Source organism: Culex pipiens, chromosome 1, assembly GCF_016801865.2.
Source record: "Culex pipiens pallens isolate TS chromosome 1, TS_CPP_V2, whole genome shotgun sequence".
NCBI classification, from domain to species: Eukaryota; Metazoa; Arthropoda; class Insecta; order Diptera; family Culicidae; genus Culex; species Culex pipiens.
The window spans coordinates 29,467,424-29,489,269 of NC_068937.1; the positions used below are offsets into that span (position 1 = coordinate 29,467,424).

Below are 21,846 nucleotides of genomic sequence, written 5' to 3' on the forward strand. Positions count from 1 at the left end.
TTAGTTTGTCACTCACTTGAAAAATAATCCCGAAACATGTAAATAATTAGCAAGCGCCATCAAAACAACAAACGCGCCAAGTATTTTGACGTTTGAATTTTGACGACCCATTCCAATCGAAGGCTGAAGAAACCCGAGCAAGAAGCGAAGGCAAATAAAGAACAAAGGGTGGCCACCAACACCACCAGTAGCACTTGTGGTGTTGCCAGGAAATTTTCTCTTTAAATGCTACTTTTCGTGAGTATTCGCTTAAAATTTCATCAATTTTGGCAGCACTAAGCAGACCCAAAAGAGCGTTGGAAGAAAAAAAGAACTAAGCTGAAAATAGAAAAATGGGCGAGGCCCAATGCACTCGACTGATTAGAATGCATTTGGGAAATATATTTTTAAAATGCTTGTAAATGGAAAATCATAACTTTTAATAAAAGTGAAAATAAACAGAAATGTTCACAAAAAGTTGTTTTACTCGTTGGTGTACTTGGCTTCAGTAAATTTCAAGAAACACTCCAGATTATCCAGCATCATTCAAACACGACCGCTGATTAGGCTTAATATGGGTTTATTTCCTCTACAATTTATTTTTTTTAAATCAAATTAAAAAGACATGTCTCCGTGACCTTTTTGTCCACTAAATTTTTTATTTAAATTTTATGAAATCGGCCATTTTTGAAAAAATTCTCTGTCATCATTTTACTTTGATAAACATATTATTTAAATTTTTGTCAAATGTTTGCGTTTTTATTCTACAACAGTTTAAAATAGTGAATGAACCATACATTTTAAGTTGAGTTTAAGTGATTTGAAAATTGTAATTGACTCACTCGTTGTAGATTTCAAGGGGCCGTCGATAGCGGGAGGTATCGAATTATGTGTGTGTGTGTGTGGTCCAATCCAATACCCGCTAACCGGTAGCGAAATTATGGGAAAGTATAATTTGTATCAGACTGTGTACATGCCGAATGCTGATACAGCTTATCTCAGTCCCGGGTATTGGGTGGTGATAGCCCTCGCGCTGCTTCCAACGACCCATTTCAGAATGACAGAGCTCCTTGCGGTCCAATTCCGAGGTCGCTGGGCATTGTTCGGCCCCGCCTAAACATAGAAGCAAGCATCTGAAGGAAACTCGATCTATATTTAGACTTCCAATCCCCTCAGGCAAATCAGGGATCAGCGCGTATTTAATAACATGAGAAGAATATATAACATGTTTCAACACTACGGATCAATTCACTGCTAGAGTGTAAACCTTCTGATGGTGACTGTTTAGCGTCCCAGACCACCACCAATCCAAAGGTGTGAGTTCGAATCCCACCTGATTCATTTTAGTTTTTGTTCATATTCAAAGTTAAAATTCCTGATTCCAAATTTCAAAGGTACCGACCGGGATTTGATCCCTGAACCTTCTGCTTGGGAGACAGAAGCCGTAACCATTAAGCCACGGAGCCGGTTGAATGGGACGTGGTTCTCTGTATGGCTTTTTGCGAGATGAGAGCAGAGGACAACAATCATCTCAACGTTTCCACTTTACCCGGGCTAATGACCGGCAGTTCCAGTTCACGATGATTTCCCTTCATATCTTAAAAACCACTTATGATTTTGGCACATATTCCGTTTGTCAGCGTTTCCTGTCATTACTGGCGGGAAAAATCTACGTGGAATCAGCTGTGCAGACCTCAAGTGTGACAGGAATGCAGGTTGAGCGACTCCCACGGGCGATAGCGGGAGGTATCGAATTATAGAACGAAAATCAAAGCATACTACTTGAAGGGACTGCAAAAAAAAAAAACAAATGGAGAGCTGGAGCAATATTGATATCGAGAAGCTCGACAGCCAGAGAGTTGACTGAAATTAGAAAATAATTTTTCAAACGACTTTTCAACAAAAATATCTCAAATTTCCGATTATCCCCAATTTTTTGGTTGATTCTTGATTTCTGGATTATACAGATTTTCCAACTAGAGTGGCCACCCTGTTATTCGTTTTAGGTGGAAAAAGTTTCGAAAGAGCAAGAAAAAGGCTTTACGTTGGCATAAAACTACTCACAAATGGTTCAAATAGATACTCCGATATTTAGTGTACTTTTTAATTAAATGCAACAATCAGTCATCGTTCAACACTCATCGATACTCCACTGCAAACCCAGAAAGGCCGAAAAAATATGTTTGCCAAATTATTTTAATCCGACCCACATCACAAATTTTCTCCAATAAACAATTTAAAATTGTCTTAAATTGCGAACGACAAAAAGTTAGCAAAACGGGGAGATACGCGCTTAAACCTATTTAAGATTACATCATTAATGCACTATACATAAATATGTGTGTAAGTGTGAGAGTGTTCTGTACGTGTGTTTCAAAGGGGATTCATCTCCTGAACGTGTGATTTTATGTTAAGGTTCGATGCAAACGATACAAATCAAAATCTATCAAACATTGATATCATCCTTAGAGAAAAAAACATCGTCGATTGCCTTAAAAACAAACATAAAAAACAAGAAAAAAAAGTAAACGGTACAATTACCCCATGCCTTAGACATCATCCCCAGCCCCGCCACCATGGTGCAACCGATCGTCCAGAGTACTTCCGTCGATGGTGATCAGGCTCGCCCCGGCCAGGTCAATCTGATGGTGATGGTGATGGTCGTTGAGGTCCACGATGGTGTCGCCAACCAGTTCCGCACCACTCGTGTCCATCGTCATGGCCGCCGCCGACGTCTGCGTTGTCGTCGTTGGGTTGAACAGCGAGTGGCCAATCAGGGTTGGGACGGCGCTGGAGGTGGTCTGCTGGGTGAGCAGGGCTTCCGGCGGTTTGTGGGTCAGCAGGCTGTTGAGGGCGGTGTCGGTGCGGATCATGTTCGACAGCGTCGGGCTGCAGCTCACGTCGCCGAGGTGGGTCGTGTACACGTTTACCACTGAGGGGAAAAGGGAAAAGAGAAAGGATGCAAACATGGTTAAACTGTTTCTTCAGGGTCGATCGTGTTTTGTTTTCCATGGCATTTTTTAAATTTTGATCGCGAAATTTCATAAGAAAAGTTTCTTAATTCGTTAACTGATCTTTTTTTTCTATTTATTTACTTTAAGCTAAGTACGGAGCTCGGAAGGAAGGCTGTCGGGGAAAAATTTAATAATTCAAAAATCAAAAATTTAGAATTTCTTTGAATTTAATTTTCAAATACAAAAAAATCAAAAAATCACAGTTTCAAAAATTTAAATATTTTTAAAAACTTAAATGTTAAAAATCTGAAAAAAAATGTATAGGCTCAAAACAGAAAATTTGAACAAAAAACATTCAAACTGTAAAATCCCCAACGGGCCTGGTTCTAGAAAAAATCGACCCTCCTGAGTCCGAATATCGCGGTCACCTAGCCGGATTCCTTCAGGGAAGCGAGGTATTCAAGATGGCGACCAATATGGCTGCTGTACGGAAGATTCGCAATATTCCAATATGAAATTATATCATCAATTTTACCTCATTTGGGGTCGCTGAACTCGAATATGACCTTAAAAATCGGTCAGAGTGACCTGGGAGCGTGTAATCCAAAATGGCGTCCAATATGGCCAAAGGTCTTTAGGACCCTATTCAAATGCAAAAAAAAAAAAAAGATAAGACTACATTGAACGATGGATCAACTATTAGGTTTTACGCCGACTCAATATTTAGGTTAGAAATTTGACAGCTTGGCTGCACTGTTTACATTTTTTTCACGTGTGTCTCATTGAAAATTCGTCGTGACGTGATTTGACAGCTCGCGTGCACTGTTTACATGGTCTTCGTCGATTATCGACGATTTTCCCCGAACAAAATCGACGACGACATCGAACTATGCTAATTCTATGTAAACAGTGCACTCCTTTCTAACCTCCAAATCGGACGGCCTAAACCCTAATGGTTCCCATGGATCCAAATATTAGATTTTTACGTCAAAACATATTAAAAATAAGCATCGCACAAAAAAAACCTCAAACGCCAAATTTCATTTCTGTTACTTTTTAGCTCCGTACTAAAACGCAAAAAATCTAAAATTTTAAAATTCTAAAATTTTTAAAACATTAAATTTTTAAGATTTTAAATTTTTGAAATTTCAGAATTTTAAAATTTTAAATGCTAAAATTTTAAAATTTTAAGATGATAAATTTTAAAATTTTAAAATGCTAATATTTTAAATTTCAGAAATTCAAAAAAAAATTTCGGGATACCTACTAAAATTTCAAACTTTCAAAATTCTAAAATTTAGAAATTCTAAAATATTCAAAATTCTAAAATTTTAAAAAATTTCAAATTTTCTAAATTCTAAAATTCTGAATCATCTAAATTTTAAATTTCTGACATTCTTAAATTAAAAATTCTGAAGAATTTCCAAATTCAAAAATTTTTAAATTATAAAATTTTATAATTAAAAAATTCAAATATTCGGAAATTCAAAAATTCAAAAATTCAAAAATTTTAAATTCATTAGTTAATAAAGTTATAAATTCATAAATTTATAAAATTCTAAAATCTTGAATTTCGTTTTTTTAACATGAATCAGTAAACAAAAATAGTGCATCGTTTTCCAAATTTTTAGCCTTCAGGTGCTGTAAACACTGCTGTCTCTAATCAGACTGCAGTCCCGATTCATCCCAGTTGACGATACGGTACACAGTGGATCCATCAGACTGCAGTCCCGATTCATCCCAGTTGACGGTACGGTACACAGTGGATCCAGGTGTGACAAAAATCGAAAAATGAAAGTTTAATTTCAGTAGTGTTAGTATTTTTCTATTTTTTCTCATACCTTCAAAAACACTTTCCCAAATTTTGAGCAAGATTGGATGGAATTTGTTTTTCTGGAGGCTTTGAGAGTGCAGACATTATTATTATTTCTAGTAGCTGAAACTTCAAAATTCGCAAATATTATTTTTTCTTAAAACTTGCATAACTCAGCCAATTTTAAACCAAATTTGATTCTTCTGGCTGCATTCGAAAGGTATTCAAAAGTTGTGAATTTGACTGTTCTTGGAATTTTGATTGACACTCCCCCTTTTTTTGCTATTTAAACGAAAGAAAGCATTAACTATTTTCAAAACCTTATTCTCAACTTTTTAAATTAAAATATATAAAATATAAAACTTTAAGATTTTTAAATTTTGTAGGTGACGATCTTTGTTTTGCACCCTAGTAGGTATTAGGAGAAAATTCGAAAGGGGAAGGAGATAAAAACTAGAAATCAGGAGTTTTTTTTTAAAGGTCAAATAAACCAAATTTCCAGTGTTTGCCTTTTGGGTGTTTTTGAAATTGCCTTGAGTCAGGGGTATTAAAAACACCCAAAAAGCAAAAACTGAAAATTTGGTTTATTGGACCTTTTTAAAAAAAAAACTCCAGAAATGAAATTTTCGTTGGCCTCAACAAAAATCTAGAGTTTTTTTTAAAGGTCCTTTAATTTATTGTGTTTCATATCTGCAACATTTGAAAGGGGCGGTATGACATTGCTCTTCCGGCCTTTCATTACACGCGTTAAATGGGACGAAAGGCCGTAAGAGCAATTTCGTACCGCCCCTTTCAAATGATGCTCCAGATATGTTTATAGGACCTTTATAAAAAACTCTAGAAATGTCTTCTGATCTTTTTCTACCTAAACTACAGATACTACTGAAATGAGTACAGTTAAAATGTTATGATAGTCTCATAGAAGTCAAATAACACTTTTCCTCAAATACACCAATTTTTGAACACTCTATTAACTGGACCACCCTAACGTTACTACTGTACTGTACCCTGATCAACTTTTCGGAAGATGACAAAGGTGTTAATTAAAAGTGTGGTACCTACGAATTTTGTTTTACAAATTTCGGTTATGGATCATTGTGATATGGTACCACCCTAACATTTTATTTGTTAAGATTTACACACACACAAAATCAAAATTTGAAGCTGCTATTGATATAAAAAAATACAATTTCAGCAATTAAAAAAAATATTAAAAAAAAATAATTTATGAGTCATCCTAATGTAGGTACTTAGATTTTATTTCATGAAAAAAATAATATTTTTTGTGCATATTTGGTAGAATACCTGACATTTTTTTTTAATTTTGTCACACCTTTGTTCGGAGAGGATCCACTGTGCGGTATGTCCACGCATTTTTGCACGAAATTGTGCCGCTCGTGTCAATGCTCTACTGCTGCTGTCAACTGCTTCCTACTCACCATGTATCGTCCCCCCGTTCGCCAAACTCGTCCCGGGCATCGTGGTGTACTGCGTGGTCGTCCCCGGCACCACCCCTCCCTGCACCTGCACACTTCCCACGTCCAAACTGCCCGGCGTCAGATAGCTGAACCCGCTGGCGTCCAACAGCCCCGCACTCGGTCCCAGCCCGATCCCATCGTGACTGGTCGAAACCAGCTGGTTCGTACTGTTCAAGACGTTCGCCAGCGAGGTCGGCGTTATCTTCAGCGTCGATCCCGTCGTCGTCGCCGTCGTCGTGCTGGACGTCAGGTTGATCTGGCTGAGGCCCTTGCCACCGGTGCTTACGAGCGTGCCGCCCATTCCGCCGAGGGTGAGGCCGGCGCTTTGCTGCTGGAGTTGTTGCTGGTGTTGCTGCATTAGGGAGTTGTTGACGCCGCCGCCGCCGCCTCCCGGACCGGAACCGACTCCCGGGAGGACGTCGCTGGTGGATTGAGGGGCCAGTACGGTGGTCGTGGCTGTGGAGAGGGCCTCGCTGGCCGTTGCGTTGTGCAGGTTGATCTCTAGATTCTGCAGCTCTGGAATGTGCGGGCGGACCTGGAAAAGGGGGAGATGTTTATAATTTAATAAAAATAATCATTAATTTAAATGAAAATCGTATTCGATGATCCTCGCCAAAGTGTCGCAACACGAAATTTGTATTATTTTCTTCTCAAAAATGCTCTAATCTAAAATATGACTTCAACTTCTGTAATCTACGATGGTGATTAAAATTGTTGCATTTAAGAATTAAAGAATCCTGCAGGTTGTCATTACTTCAAAGGTCCAAAATTTAAGAAGTTCAAGAATTTAATAATTTTAAACATAGATCTAAGGTTTTTTTTTCTTAAAATTTATTTTCCCTAAAAGAGCACGCAGCTAGCAAAATCTAAAAGTAGAAACATGTACCCTCCCTGTTAAGGCTTATGAATTGATCTCAGTTGAAAGGTTCTCCAAATCTCTGAATTGCAAATGTAACATCCTGGCGCAGAACTGTTAAATTCTAATAAACACTAATTGAATTGAATTGAAAAAAATAATAATTTTATAAATTTTCAGAATTTTTAGTATTTTCAGAATTTTTAAAATTTTCCAAATTTTTCTATTTTTTTTAATTTTTAGGATTTTCAGAATTTTTAGAATTTTCAGATTTTCCAGAATTTTTATAACTTTTATAGTTTTCATAATTTTCACAATTTTCTTAATTTTCCAAATTTTCCAAATTTTCCTAATTTTTCTAATTTTCCTAGTTTATCTAATTTTCCTAATTTTCCTAATTTTTCTAATTTTCATAATTTTAAAAAATTTCATAACTTCCATAATTTTCATAATTTTCTAATTTTCTTTATTTTCATAATTTTCATAATTTTCATAATTTTCATAATTTTTATAATTTTCCTAATTTTCTTAATTTTCCTAATTGTCCTAATTGTCCTAATTTTCCTAATTTTCCTAATTTTCCTAATTTTCCTTATTTTCTTAATTTTCTGAATTTTCCTAATTGTCCTGATTTTCCTAATTTTCCTAATTTTCCTAATCTTCTTAATTTTCCTAATTTTCCTAATTTTCCTAATTTTCCTAATTTTCCTAATTTTCCTTATTTTCCTAATTTTCCTAATTTTCCTAATTTTCCTAATTTTCCTAATTTTCCTAATTTTCCTAATTTTCCAAATTTTCCAAATTTTCCTAATTTCCTAATTTTCTTAATTTTCTGAATTTTCCTAATTGTCCTGATTTTCCTAATTTTCCTAATTTTCCTAATCTTCTTAATTTTCCTTATTTTCCTAATTTTCCTAATTTTCCTAATTTTACTGATTTTCCTAATTTTCCTAATTTTCCTAATTTTTCATAATTTTCATAATTTTCATAATTTTCATAATTTTCATAATTTTCATAATTTTCATAATTTTTATAATTTTCATAATTTTCATAATTTTCATAATTTTCATAATTTTCATAATTTTCATAATTTTCATAATTTTCATAATTTTCATAATTTTCATAATTTTCATAATTTTCATAATTTTCATAATTTTCATAATTTTCATAATTTTCATAATTTTCATAATTTTCATAATTTTCATAATTTTCATAATTTTCATAATATTCATAATTTTCATAATTTTCATAATTTTCATAATTTTTTATAATTTTCATAATTTTTATATTTTTTATAATTTTCATAATTTTCATAATTTTCATAATTTTCATAATTTTCATAATTTTCATAATTTTCATAATTTTCATAATTTTCATAATTTTCATAATTTTCTTAATTTTCTGAATTTTCCTAATTGTCCTGATTTTCCTAATTTTCCTAATCTTCTTAATTTTCCTTATTTTCCTAATTTTCCTAATTTTCCTAATTTTACTAATTTTCCTAATTTTCCTAATTTTCCTAATTTTTCATAATTTTCATAATTTTCATAATTTTCATAATTTTCATAATTTTCATAATTTTCATAATTTTCATAATTTTCATAATTTTCATAATTTTCATAATTTTCATAATTTTCATAATTTTTATAATTTTCATAATTTTCATAATTTTCATAATTTTCATAATTTTCATAATTTTCATAATTTTCATAATTTTCATAATTTTCATAATTTTCATAATTTTCATAATTTTCATAATTTTCATAATTTTCATAATTTTCATAATTTTCATAATTTTCATAATTTTCATAATTTTCATAATTTTCATAATTTTCATAATTTTCATAATTTTCATAATTTTCATAATTTTCATAATTTTCATAATTTTCATAATTTTTTATAATTTTCATAATTTTTATATTTTTTATAATTTTCATAATTTTCATAATTTTCCTAATTTTCATAATTTTCATAATTTTCATAATTTTCATAATTTTTATAATTTTCATAATTTTTATAATTTTCATTATTTTCATAATTTTCATAATTTTCATAATTTTCATAATTTTCATAATTTTCATAATTTTCATAATTTTCATAATTTGCATAATTTTCATAATTTTCATAATTTTCATAATTTTCATAATTTTCATAATTTTCATAATTTTCATAATTTTCATAATTTTCATAATTTTCATAATTATCATAATTTTTTATAATTTAAAGAATTTTAAGAATTTTAAGAATTTTAAGAATTTTAAGAATTTTAAGAATTTTTCTAATTTTCCTAATTTTCTTAATTTTCCTAATTTTCTTAATTTTCATAATTTTCATAATTTTCCTATTTTTCTTTATTTTCTTAATTTTCCTAATTTTCCTAATTTTCCTAATTTTCCTAATTTTCCTATTTTTTTAATTTTCCTAATTTTCATAATTTTCATAATTTTCATAATTTTTATAATTTTCATAATTTCATAATTTTCATAATTTTAATAATTTTCATAATTATCATATTTTCATAATTATCATAATTTTATATAATTTAAAGAATTTTAAAAATTTTAAGAATTTTAAGAATTTTAAGAATTTTAAAAATTTTAAGAATTTTAAGAAATTTTAAGAATTTTAAGAATTTTAAGAATTTTAAGAATTTTAAGAATTTTAAGAATTTTAAAAATTTTAAGAATATAAATAAGAATTTTAAGAATTTTAAAAAATTTAAAAATTTTAAGAATTTTAAGAATTTTAAGAATTTTAAGAATTTTAAGAATTTTAAAATTTTTAAGAATTTTAAGAATTTTAAAATTTTTATGAATTTTAAGAATTTGAAGAATTTGAAGAATTTTAAGAATTTTAAGAATTTTAAGAATTTTAAGAATTTTAAGAATTTTAAGAATTTTAAGAATTTTAAGAATTTTAAGAATTTTAAGAATTTTAAGAATTTTAAGAATTTTAAGAATTTTAAGAATTTTAAGAATTTTAAGAATTTTAAGAATTTTAAGAATTTTAAGAATTTTAAGAATTTTAAGAATTTTAAGAATATTAAGAATATAAAGAATCTTAAGAATTTTAAGAATTTTAATTATTTAATTTAATTTTAAGAATTTTAAAAATTTTAAGAAATTCAAGAATTTTAAGAATTTTAAAAATTTTAAGAATTTTAAGAATTTTAAGAATTTTAGGAATTTTATTTTTTTTTTTTTTTTTTTTTTTGGGAGGGTGATCCAGCCGCACATCGTTGATGTTGAAACCTCTAAACTGGGCCCTCGTCCTGTCACGTCCGTCAGTAGTCTTGTCGTACATTACAACTAGAATCAGATCTGCCAATGAATTAGTACACTTCGACCAAATAAACACTGACGCTGTATGGATCTGACTCTAGAATAAATGCACAGTTGTGTGTTATTCATAAGTCCAACTTATTCAATTATTCATTTAAGTCCAAATATTCATTTGCTAACTACTTTGGATTGAAAATCTAAATTTTAATCAAAAATCCTCTAAACTTAATGTTCAAAACTAAACATTCCTTTAACTGTTGTAGTACTACTTCTATCAAAAACAATAAAAAATTATGAACTGATATACAAATAGGATAGAAATCAAGATTTGAAAAAGAAATGACCATTTACGTCAAAAGATCCGTAGTTCCTCGATTCGCAACAATGGTCGATACAACCATAATCCGAAAACCGTTAGTTCAACAGATCAACGAATTTTGTCCGATATCATTACATTATTGATTGATCGAGACTCTATGGACAATTTGACATAAAAGAATGCCTAGTATTCTACATCAAGCAAAGTTTATTGACAGCATTACTCTAACTTAACAATTGCAGCTAACTTTAACATCAAATAGATTTGGAAAGAATATAGATTTATTTTAAATGCTAATGCTAAGCAAAAACTTAATTGTACTATCCTGAAGACCCAACCTAAATCCCACATTGTGATAGTGAAAAAGTCACAGAAGCAGCGGTGTCTTGTGCAATTGTGATATTTTCACTATCGGAGAACTACCTAGTTCACGAAGACAGCTTATCGGTCAACGCTTAAGCCCTGGGGCTGCGGCAAAGCGAGTTCTCGTAGCATGAAGTGGTGTCCATAGTGCTTATAAAAAAGAATGTATACCCAAATTTTAACTAATGCACTAGGATCAAATCATGCCCCTTGACTTTACAAGGCCCAGGGTTTTAAGAATTTTAGGAATTTTAAGAATTTTAAGAATTTTAAGAATTTTAAGAATTTTAAGAATTTTAAGAATTTTAAGAATTTTAAGAATTTTAAGAATTTTAAGAATTTTAAAAATTTTAAGAATTTTAAGAATTTTAAGAATTTTAAGAATTTTAAGAATTTTAAGAATTTTAAGAATTTTAAGAATTTTAAGAATTTTAAGAATTTTAAGAATTTTAAGAATTTTAAGAATTTTAAGAATTTTAAGAATTTTAAGAATTTTAAGAATTTTAAGAATTTTAAGAATTTTAAGAATTTTAAGAATTTTAAGAATTTTAAGAATTTTAAGAATTTTAAGAATTTTAAGAATTTTAAGAATTTTAAGAATTTATGAATTTATTTTTGATTGTTTTTAAGTTTGAGTTTATACAAATTTTAAATCTTGAATTTTTAAATTTAGTTTTTTTAAGAATTCCTGAATTTTCGGAGTTATTTTTTTAATTATAAATTTATAAATTTCTGATCTTTTTTGTGAATATTCAAAAAAAATATTTTTTAATTTTTGGATGAAACAACTATGTAAATCAAAAGTTTTTAATTTTTGAATCTTTGAAACATTGTATTTCTGAAACTTTGAATTTTGCAGCTTTAATTTTTGAATATTTTGATCTTTTCATTTTCCCCCCAAAAATGTATAAATTTAGAAAAAATGTCTTTCTACGAGTTAAATCCCATTTCTAATCATTTTTGTGATCCGAATGTCTATAATCTTCGGAAAAGTTTGAAATAATGTTCACAAGACTAAAATTTAATTAATCCAGTGCAATAAAATAAACAAAAAATAAGGTTAATAGAACATCACTCAAAACTCAAAAGAAATTAAATATTCAGAGCCGGTAGCAGAAGTTAAAAATGAGTTGAGTGTAAGATCAAAATTATTTAAGAAACCTACAACAAAAAAACATCTCTTCTTGAAGATTATTTTAACATTTCTTGTTTAGAAATTACAAATAAATATTTTCGGAAGAAAATTCAATTTTTTTTCAGTAACAACTTGTAAGAGATCGAAGTTTTTGGTCTAAAAAAAATATCGTAATTCCTGATAATATTTTTTCTTTCTATCTTGAAAGTAATTCTATCTCTCTCAATTATTTTATTTATCAAAATCGCCATCCGCGCGATCCACGCCTTCCGTAACAACCCTGAAACTGTCTTACAATTCCCTTCAACTCACCTTCATGCCATCGGCCCGATGCGGGTTCCGACATCCCCGACACTTGCAGTCGACGCAGGACTTGGAGTCGACGTAGCACGGACACCGCTGCCCACAGCAGGTCAACTTTCCCGGCGTGGCCGTCGCATTGCCGCACCGACAGCCCCGCCTCTTCAACAGCTGCTTCGCCGACTGTTTGCTGTTGTTTGCCGCGGCGGCGGCTGCTGCTGCAGCTGCAGCAGACCCACTCGGCGATTGTCCGGCCAGTGTCGTCATTCCGGACGAGGCCGCGGCCGCCGCCGCCAGCGTTGCCGTCGTAGTCTGCGCCGTGGGCATTTTGAAACCGACCACCGACGAGGAGGCCGCCGCCGAAACGACGGTTGAGCTGTTTTCCGCCAGGGTTTTGGCCAGCTTCAGCTGACCGTCTTTGTCCAGGGTGTGGATGGTGGCGCGCCGTTGGACGTGCGGTGGATCGGTTTTCCGCTTGATCGTGATTTTATTGCCATTCCCGGCGTACAGCACCGAGTACATCGTGGATCCGTTCGAGACGGTTTTGATCGGTGCCGAGCGGAATTTAATCTCTTTCTGTTGTTGTTGTTGTTGGTGTTGCTGTTGGTGCCGACTCTGCGTCTGGACGACAATTTGTTGTTGCTGGTGCTGCTGTTGGGATTGTTGGTCCGGTATGTTGGCCGATGTGACCGTGTAGGACGAGGCGGAGTTGCTTGCGTGATCGGAACTGGCGTTGTGGGCGCCCGGATGGGACTTTACATGCATTTGGGAGCCGGCGCCGCCACCACCAATGCCGGTGCTGGACGAGATGAGCATCTGCTGGCCCTGCTGCTGGAGGTTGGCGGAGGTCATGGTCTGGAAGAGGGAAAAAAAGTGTTTGAAAAAAATAGTAAACATGAGTAGGTTTGAAAAATGTCTTGTCATAACCAATAAAAAGACGTTGCAAAACGGTTCATGAGCTTACAGAGATTCTTCAACCCTGAAAAATGTGATAGAGTTTCTGGCCCAAAACGAGAAAAAAGCTAATAAGTATTTTGAGAGTTTGAACTGTTTTTTTTTGTGATTCTCAAGTTTTTGGTAACGTTTGGTACGGTATGTCCACACATTCTTCCTCTCCTGTTTATTCTGAGAAATGTGATCCGTTCTCAGAATCCTCTCTGCGGTAAACACATCGCAGTACACATTTCAAAAGGTCACAAGCTCTTGTTGTAAGCAAATAGTTTTTTTGCCTTCCTCACTGAGGAGAGGCTATAAATTGACGAATTTTGTCCGGAATTGGATACTAAAGCCCTATGCAAATTTTCATGTACAACGGTAAAAAACACGATTAAAAACCATTCTGATAACTTTTTTTCATTTTAATGCCCAAAAAAAAGTTATTGACAATGCAACATTTTTTTTTATGGATCAACTATGGTCCCCTTGGAACCTTTTCTGTCAAGAAGGGCCGCGAAGTTAATTTTTTAAAATTGAATTAAAAATCCATTTTAAATCCTTTGCGGTCGTTCAAAGGGTCATTGTACTCAGAAAAATAAGCTTAATCGTTGTGAACAATAATATCACAAATTTAAGCTTAATTTTAGGACGCAATTGGTCTATTCGTTCCACCTTCAGATCCTACAGCTTGGTGTTTAAAATTGTACAGTTTCATTTAGTCGTTTAAAAATTATGAATAAAAAACTGTTTGGACGGCTACAAAAAAGGATGATTTTCAACATAACCTCAAAAGACCGGGTCTGATCGCCACGAAAAAGCTGTGTAGAGAATTATGTAAATTATTACTGAAAAGCAGTAAATGCCTAACAAGACGTTTTGGAAATCATGCTCTATTTGAATAATTAAGAGTATGTTTTTGTAGATTTTGCTCGGTTTGTTCTAGAGGTCATTATCGAGGCGCTTCGATTTGGATGAAACTTTCAGCGAGATAAACTCATGTCAAATATATTCCAAAAACCTTTAAAAAAAAATCTCAAAATTGCTCGCATTTTTGTAAAACTTCATCAATTTCAACTGTCTTAGTTGCATTCGAAAGGTCTTTTAAAGCACTTGAAAATGTGCCATAAATTACTGCCAAAAATGGATATTAAACTGTTCACAGGGTGGCAATCGATTTTTTTATATTAACATATTTTTACTATTAGGCACGCTAACTTCTCTATCATTTATTTATTTGGAGTCGACACCAGCATATAAATAACATAGTTGATGTAAAATTCATCTAAGACACAGATTTGACATTTTTTATGCAAAACCATTTACAAATAATTAATCAAACAAGATCAGGTGACAAGAAATTATCAACATGACGTAACGTATTACCAAGAAAAAAATGTGTTCACCACTTTCACTTGTTACTCTTATATCAACTTAATTTTTTTAAATTGGATAATTTGTTCGGATCCTAATTCTAAACTCTGACTCTAAAACAAGCTTCAATACAAAAATTATAAAAAAATATCTTCATCCAATATTGTTAAGATTAGCCTATTCCAGCTTTCATACGAAAGAAAAAACAACCTCAAAGCTCTGCTGAAAAAAAAAAGTTATTTTCGTAAACCCCTTACAGATAAAAACACCGCTAATTTTGCTCAATGAGCAAAAATGAGCGCGAGCGATGAGCATTTGCGCTCATAACATAAACGAGCAAACATGGGCACGAGCAAACGTGAGCCAGCTCGCGTAGCGCTTCTCCTCACAAATGAGCGAAAAATTATATATATCTTGTTTTCTAAAATATTTTTAATACTAAATATTATTGTTTTTTTTTTTTTGTTTTTTTTGGGAGGGTGATCCAGCCGCACATCGTTGATGTCGAAACCTCTAAACTGGGCCCTCGTCCTGTCACGTCCGTCAGTAGTCTTGTCGTACATTACATACTAGAATCAGATCTGCCAATGAATTAGTACACTTCGACCAAATAAACACTGACGCTGTATGGATCTGACTCTAGAATAAATGCACAGTTGTGTGTTATTCATAAGTCCAACTCATTCAATTATTCATTTAAGTCCAAATATTCATTTGCTAACTACTTTGGATTGAAAATCTAAATTTTAATCTAAAATCCTCTAAACTAAATGTTCAAAACTAAGCGTTCCTTTAACTGTTATAGTACAACTTCTATCAAAAACAATAAAAAATTATGAACTGATATACAAATAGGATAGAAATCGCGATTTGAAAAAGAAATGACCATTTACGTCAAAAGATCCGTAGTTCCTCGATTCACAACAATGGTCAATACAACCATAATCCGAAAACCGTTAGTTCAACAGATCAACGAATTTTGTCCGATATCATTACATTATTGATTGATCGAGACTCTATGGACAATTTGACATACAAGAATGCCTAGTATTCTACATCAATCAAAGTTTATTGACAGCATTACTCTAACTTAACAATTGCAACTAACTTTAACATCAAATAGATTTGGAAAGCATACAAATTTATTTTAAATGCTAATGCTAAGCAACAAATAAATTGTACTATCCTGAAGTCCCACCTAAATCCCACATTGTGATAGTGAAAAAGTCACAGAAGCAGCGGTGTCTTGTGCAATTGTGATATTTTCACTATCGGAGAACTACCTAGTTCACGAAGACAGCTTATCGGTCAACGCTTAAGCCCTGGGGCTGCGGCAAAGCGAGTTCTCGTAGCATGAAGTGGTGTCCATAGTGCTTATAAAAAAGAATGTATACCCAAATTTTAACTAATGCACTAGGATCAAGTCATGCCCCTTGACTTTACAAGGCCCAGGGTATTTTTAATACTAAATATTTAAAACATTTTAAAAGTAAAAAATACTCTCAAATGCGGTTGATTTCGAAGTATGCAATTTTTCTCCTAATGATTTGGCCGTTGCAAATATTTCCCCGCTCCCAACAAAGGGGGGGCGCTTGAACTTTTGAAATATTTTTGTAAAATGTTTGAAAAAGTTATAGGAATGACTTCTTGTAAAAATCAACATAATCCGAACTGTTCACAAGCTACTCTATTTGGCTTGTGTACTTGGTTTTAGTAAATTACTAGAAAATCCCTGTATTATCGACCATCATTCAGGCATCACCGTTTAGACTGATTGGAATGGGCATTTTTTCCCTGTTTAATGCGTTTTAAAACACAATTTCATTCAAAAATTGAAACCACAACTTCTAATTCAAATTTTTATATTTTTTTTTTGAGAAAAACTGCGATTGGCCTAAAAGTTAACTCCGTAGGCTTACACTGCCATTCTACGCATAATTGTCGCGAGTTGCTTTTTTCCTCTATTTTGACTTTTTCACAAACTTTGTTAGGAAACTCATCAAAAACAACACCAAGTCTGTTTGTCCCATAAATAACTTTGAAGAATATCTGCAACGGCTTATTAAGGTAAAAAAAAATAATTTTCAACAGTAGGTAAATAGCTAAAGCTTTGATAACAAGTCAAACCAATCCTGGATGGATGTCAAACCAATGTTGGATGACCTTTCGAATGAAACTTAGAAAGATGGAATTGATAAATTATTAATGATTTTTTTTATGTTTTTTTGTTCTCTAACTTCAATGCCCGTTTTACCCCACTTCCCTTTGTCGTAGAGGGCTCATATTTTGCATGAGTTCTAAGTATCTATAAAAACTGCCTCTTAAATATTTTTTAGAATTATTAATTTCTTTTCTCTTCAAATAGACTAAAATAGTTAAAAGGAAACTTAAATTTAAAATTAAGTGCGAAATAGTGAAAATAATTTGAAAATTTTACCAAATATTACAAAATTATACAAGAGTAAGAAAATAATAATCAAACCAGCATGCTTGCAATTTACAATTTACCGACTTTAAAAAAAAAACATCAAAAGCCGACTATTTCTCGACTTAGTTTACTTGTCCCATACTTAGGCGGGGCCAGACGATGCCCAATGCCCTCGGAATTGGGCCGCCAGGATCTCTGCTATTCTGAAATGGGTAATTGGAAGCAGTGCGAGTGCTGTCACCTCCTAATACCCGGGACTGAGATAAGCTGTATTAGCATAACTCAAATCTGACAGAAACTAGACTTTCCCATAATTTCGCTGCCGGCTAGCGGGTATTGGATTGGGCCACACACTTAGTGCTAAAAATTAATTCTCGCGCTCATTTGAGTGCCCAAAAGTTCAACTTTTTGACACTGTTACGTTTTTTGACACCCGGACGCCAACATAAAGCAGGAAACACAAATTTCGCTAAAAAGTCTTAATTTTTTTTTCGGAATTACAAAACATGTTGTTTGCAACTAATTGCAAAACTCGATTTTTTCTGCACTTGCTGTTTCACCGGTTTTGCAGAGCCTCTTTCGATAAATTTACGATTTGCTCTGAAAAAATTACATTTTGCAACTTGTTGCATTAAACTACTATTGTAGTAATCCAGCGATTCTCAACCTTCTTCTAGGCCGGTACCCCCTGCCATGTAAATCAAGTAGGCCCGATACCGCCGTTGAGAATCGCTGTAGTAATCGATTAAATCATTGAAAAAATATTGTCAAACTATCAAACAAACAGGCTCATTGAATCCAAAACTCTTCAAATAATGATGATTTAATAAGCTTGATTTAGCACTGTTTAAATTTTTTGGATTGGCTTTTGTAAAAAGTTGTTCTCGAATTTGTGTTGTGGAAAACAGTGAAATTTTTAAGTTTGGTTTGATTCGTAAACAGTCACATAAATAGCAAGCTATAACAATCCTCACCTGCGGCGCCACCACGCTGGAGCTCACCGTCGGCGCCGGATAGATGCAAGGCAGTATCGAGTACGCTGACTTGGTGAGTCCCGAACTGCACCGATAGTTATCCTGAAACCGGGCTCCCTCCTCGATCAGCTCCCACAGGTTGCTCGGCACGGTGATGGTCTGCGGGACGGCAGCCGGCGTCGCGACCTGGTCCACGTTTGATCCCGCTCCTCCGACCACGGTCATCGAGATTCCGTTCAACGCCGAAGCTTGCCGGCGAATTTCCGCAAAAAAGGGCTTCGTCTTGATGTACTCGCAGATGCTTTTGTAACACTGGAGCAACATCCGCAGCTGGGTGTTCTCCACATAGCGGTTGTAGTCCTTGCAGGACGCACACGAAGGCTTCAGCTTCTTCCGTTCGCCGACGCAGCCCCGACAGACGTGGTGCTGGCAGTTAAGTTCCGCCGGTGTGTGCGGTTCCAGCAGCAACCGGCAGCACACGGCACAGCTGAGACTCTTCCGGAGGTACGGCAGCAGCCGGTTCAAATCGGTAAAGGTGCTACTTCCCGGACCCGCTCCGTTCGTTCCGCCCGAATCTGTCCCACCTGGGCCACCACCACCGCCACTCTGGAACACCAACCGGGACGTCGTAATGTACAAACTGACCGGATTCATCGCCGTCCTCGTCGATTCCCGGCAATTGCTTCAAGTGCTTCTTCTGTTGTTGTTTTTGTTGTTGCAGCAATCCTTTTAGCCGGACCGGAAAATCGCCGAAACATTTGATCCCCAGCGCAAACACTCAACACAAATCACGACCACGGTGCAGGGGAGGGCACACTTCCAGCACAAGCTGCCGGAAATTCCGCGAATATAGTTTACAAACGCTTTTTTGCTCGCTTTTTGGTTTTAAATTTCCGACAGTAAAAAACTCCGAACACAAAACGCGAATCGCGCGACCGTCAACAAACAAAAAGTTTTGTTGTGCGGCGGTGGTTTGACAGGTGAGCGAGTGAGTGAACTTTTGACAGGAGCGACGAGTGAGTGCTCGCGAGCGTGAGTGGCCGAGGTACGGGGGAGTGGAGGAAAATTACGCAATGCAAATTGAAAAATAAAATCAGGATCCAGAATTTAGATTTAGATAGAAATATTTTTCAGTGATCAAGTTCAAAATGAATCAATTAAAAAAAAAAATTCTTAAAAATATATTTTTTTTGTTTTAAAAAATCTGGATTTTTTTTTTAGAAAAGGAACAATAAACATTTTGTTTTTATTATTATTATTTTTGCTTTTTGGGTGTTGAGACTTATAGGGCAGAAAAGTCTCATACAAGAATCCCGTTACAACAAATTTAGGGAAACAGCATCTAATTCCATCATGTTTCTAATTTTGGCTTTCCATCACTTAGACGTTCAATAGGGTCCTACAGCCCTATGTAAATGTTTATGTACAACGGTAAACAATACGCTTTAAAACAATTCCTGACCTGACCATTAATGCAAAAAAAATTGACGAGACAACATTTCGATGGATCAACTGTGGTCCCCATGGATCAAGCTGTCAAATAGGAACCTTTCTGTCAAGAAGGACCGAAAAGTTACATTTTTTAAATTAAATCCTTTGCGGTTGTAAAAGTGGTCATTCTGCTTAGAAAATAAGCTTTATCGTTGAGAACAATAATATCACCTCAAATATCACAAATTTAAGCTTAATTTTAGGACCCAATTACATCTCATTAAAAGCGTTTTAGACTGAAGTCGTTTAGTCTGAAGTTTTACGAAAACAAGTTGTTTGAATAGTGACAAATTGGATGGAGTTAGGAGAGAGTGCTTAACCTAGGCAGCTGCCAAACATGTGATAATGATGATCTGTTTTTTTTTTATTTTCTAGAGTTCAAACAACATTTCATCGAAAGAACAAAAAAAATGCTATTTTTGAACTTAAGTCTTATAGATTTATGACTTAACAAAAAATAGGGGAAATTTTCGTATGTTTGGCAAGTTAAGCACTCGCTCCTTATTCCTTGTAGTTTGCTGATTTTGGCTGATTTTCACTATTTTAACAACTTATGTTGTAAAACTGTTGACAGAAACTTGCTTGCTCTCTTCCCATTGAGCTATTTATCATTAGATTTCAGTTTAAAACGCTTTTAATGAGCTGTAATTGAACGTCAAAGTGCTGATATGACAACATTAGAGGCACGATGGAGTTAGGTGCTGTTCCCCTACTGCACCCTTACCAAAAATCATGATTTTTTGAGTTCCATATCCCACTTTTCATCCGAATTTTTCAGTTCAACCCATATAACCATTTTTATGGTTGTATTACCTGGACTCAAAAAATGCAAAAAATCGTATGAAAAGTGGGATTTGGAACTCAAAAAATCATGATTTTTGGTAAGGGTGTACTTTGACTGGAGCTGAGAGTGAGAGGCTTTCCCAAGAGAGCCCATGCAGCAGAATTTTTAATTCTAATTTTGACAGCTATCAAGACTCTCAAACAAATCCACAGACAAGTAAATAATGGCGGTGATATAAAATTTAGGAACATATTTTTGTTGGATAGATAAGAAAATTATACAATGAAAAGCCTTGACAAAGACTTGATTGCTTTCACCTTTAAAAATATGTAAGAGATGTTTTAATATGTTTGGCAGGTTAAGGACTCGATTCTCTTCCATCCAATTTGCTGTTTTTCACTATTTAAACAACTTATGTATAAAAACTTTTGATAGAAACTTGCTAAATAACTTCTTACTGAGCAATTTATCCCTCGATATCAGATGAAATCGCATTCTAAGAGAGTGTCCTAAAGTTAAGCTTAAATTGCTGATATTATTGTTTACAATGATAAAGCTATTTTTTTCTTAGTAAAATGATCCTTTGTACGACCACGAAGGGCCTAAAATTTGTTTTTAACCCTCTACTGCCCAAATTTTTTTTCGAAAATTTTTATTTTCCCTTGTTTAGGAGGTCATTTTGAGCAACTTTTGTTCTACGAAAAAATTTACTTCTCTTGTTTTATGTTTTTCTTGTTTTATTTTTAGTATTTTAATTTGCATTTATCATGTTTAGTTTATGTTTGTTTTTGGTAGTGTTTGGCCTATTCTACCCCATAATATAATTACATTTTGCCTACCTAATTTTTTTACGTTTTTACAGTTACTTTTTTCAATTTTTTGCTTGTTTGTCACATTTTTTGCTAAAGAATGGCACCATCATCTTTTAAATTGTAAAACAATGCGTAGAGGCATAGTCTGAGTCACATAAAACAAGTAAAACTTCCAACCCATAAATTTTCTAAAATTTTAAGAGTTCTTCTTTCCAATGCTTTTTAAAGATCAAAAATTGGTTGAAAAATGGATTTTTGGCGATATTTCAGATCGAAGCCCGTCTAAAGGCGGGGTTAGGTTGTAGAGGGTTAAATCATTTTTTATAGCATCGCGGCCTTACGTGACAGATGTATCTTACTTGACAGCCTTTTTCCCTTTTCAAGGGGACCATAGTTGATCCATCGTAAAATGTTGTTATCTTTTTTTTGCAATAAAATAAAAAAAATATCAGAAATCTAGTCAGAAATGGTTTTTTAGAGTAACTTTTTGTAGAATTTGCTCGGTTTGTTCTAGAGGTGCTCCGATTTGGATGAAAATTTCAGCGTTTTTGTTTGTCTATACATGAGATGGA

At 33.5% G+C, this 21,846-nt stretch overlaps 2 protein-coding genes across 3 annotated transcripts in view; both read right to left on the minus strand.

Moving 5' to 3' along the window:
- Positions 1–21,846, minus strand: part of LOC120431687 (uncharacterized) — a 269,709-nt gene that overhangs the window by 53,448 nt on the left and 194,415 nt on the right. The window lies entirely within an intron of this gene.
- On the minus strand, positions 1,990–19,149 carry LOC120431926 (uncharacterized). Its single transcript, XM_039597063.2, has 4 exons — positions 18,188–19,149; positions 12,491–13,333; positions 6,186–6,759; positions 1,990–2,911 (listed from the first exon to the last, which is right to left on the minus strand). Exons 1-4 carry the CDS (start codon positions 18,839–18,841, stop codon positions 2,529–2,531), a joined length of 2,454 nt encoding a protein of 817 aa, XP_039452997.1. The 5' UTR covers positions 18,842–19,149; the 3' UTR covers positions 1,990–2,528.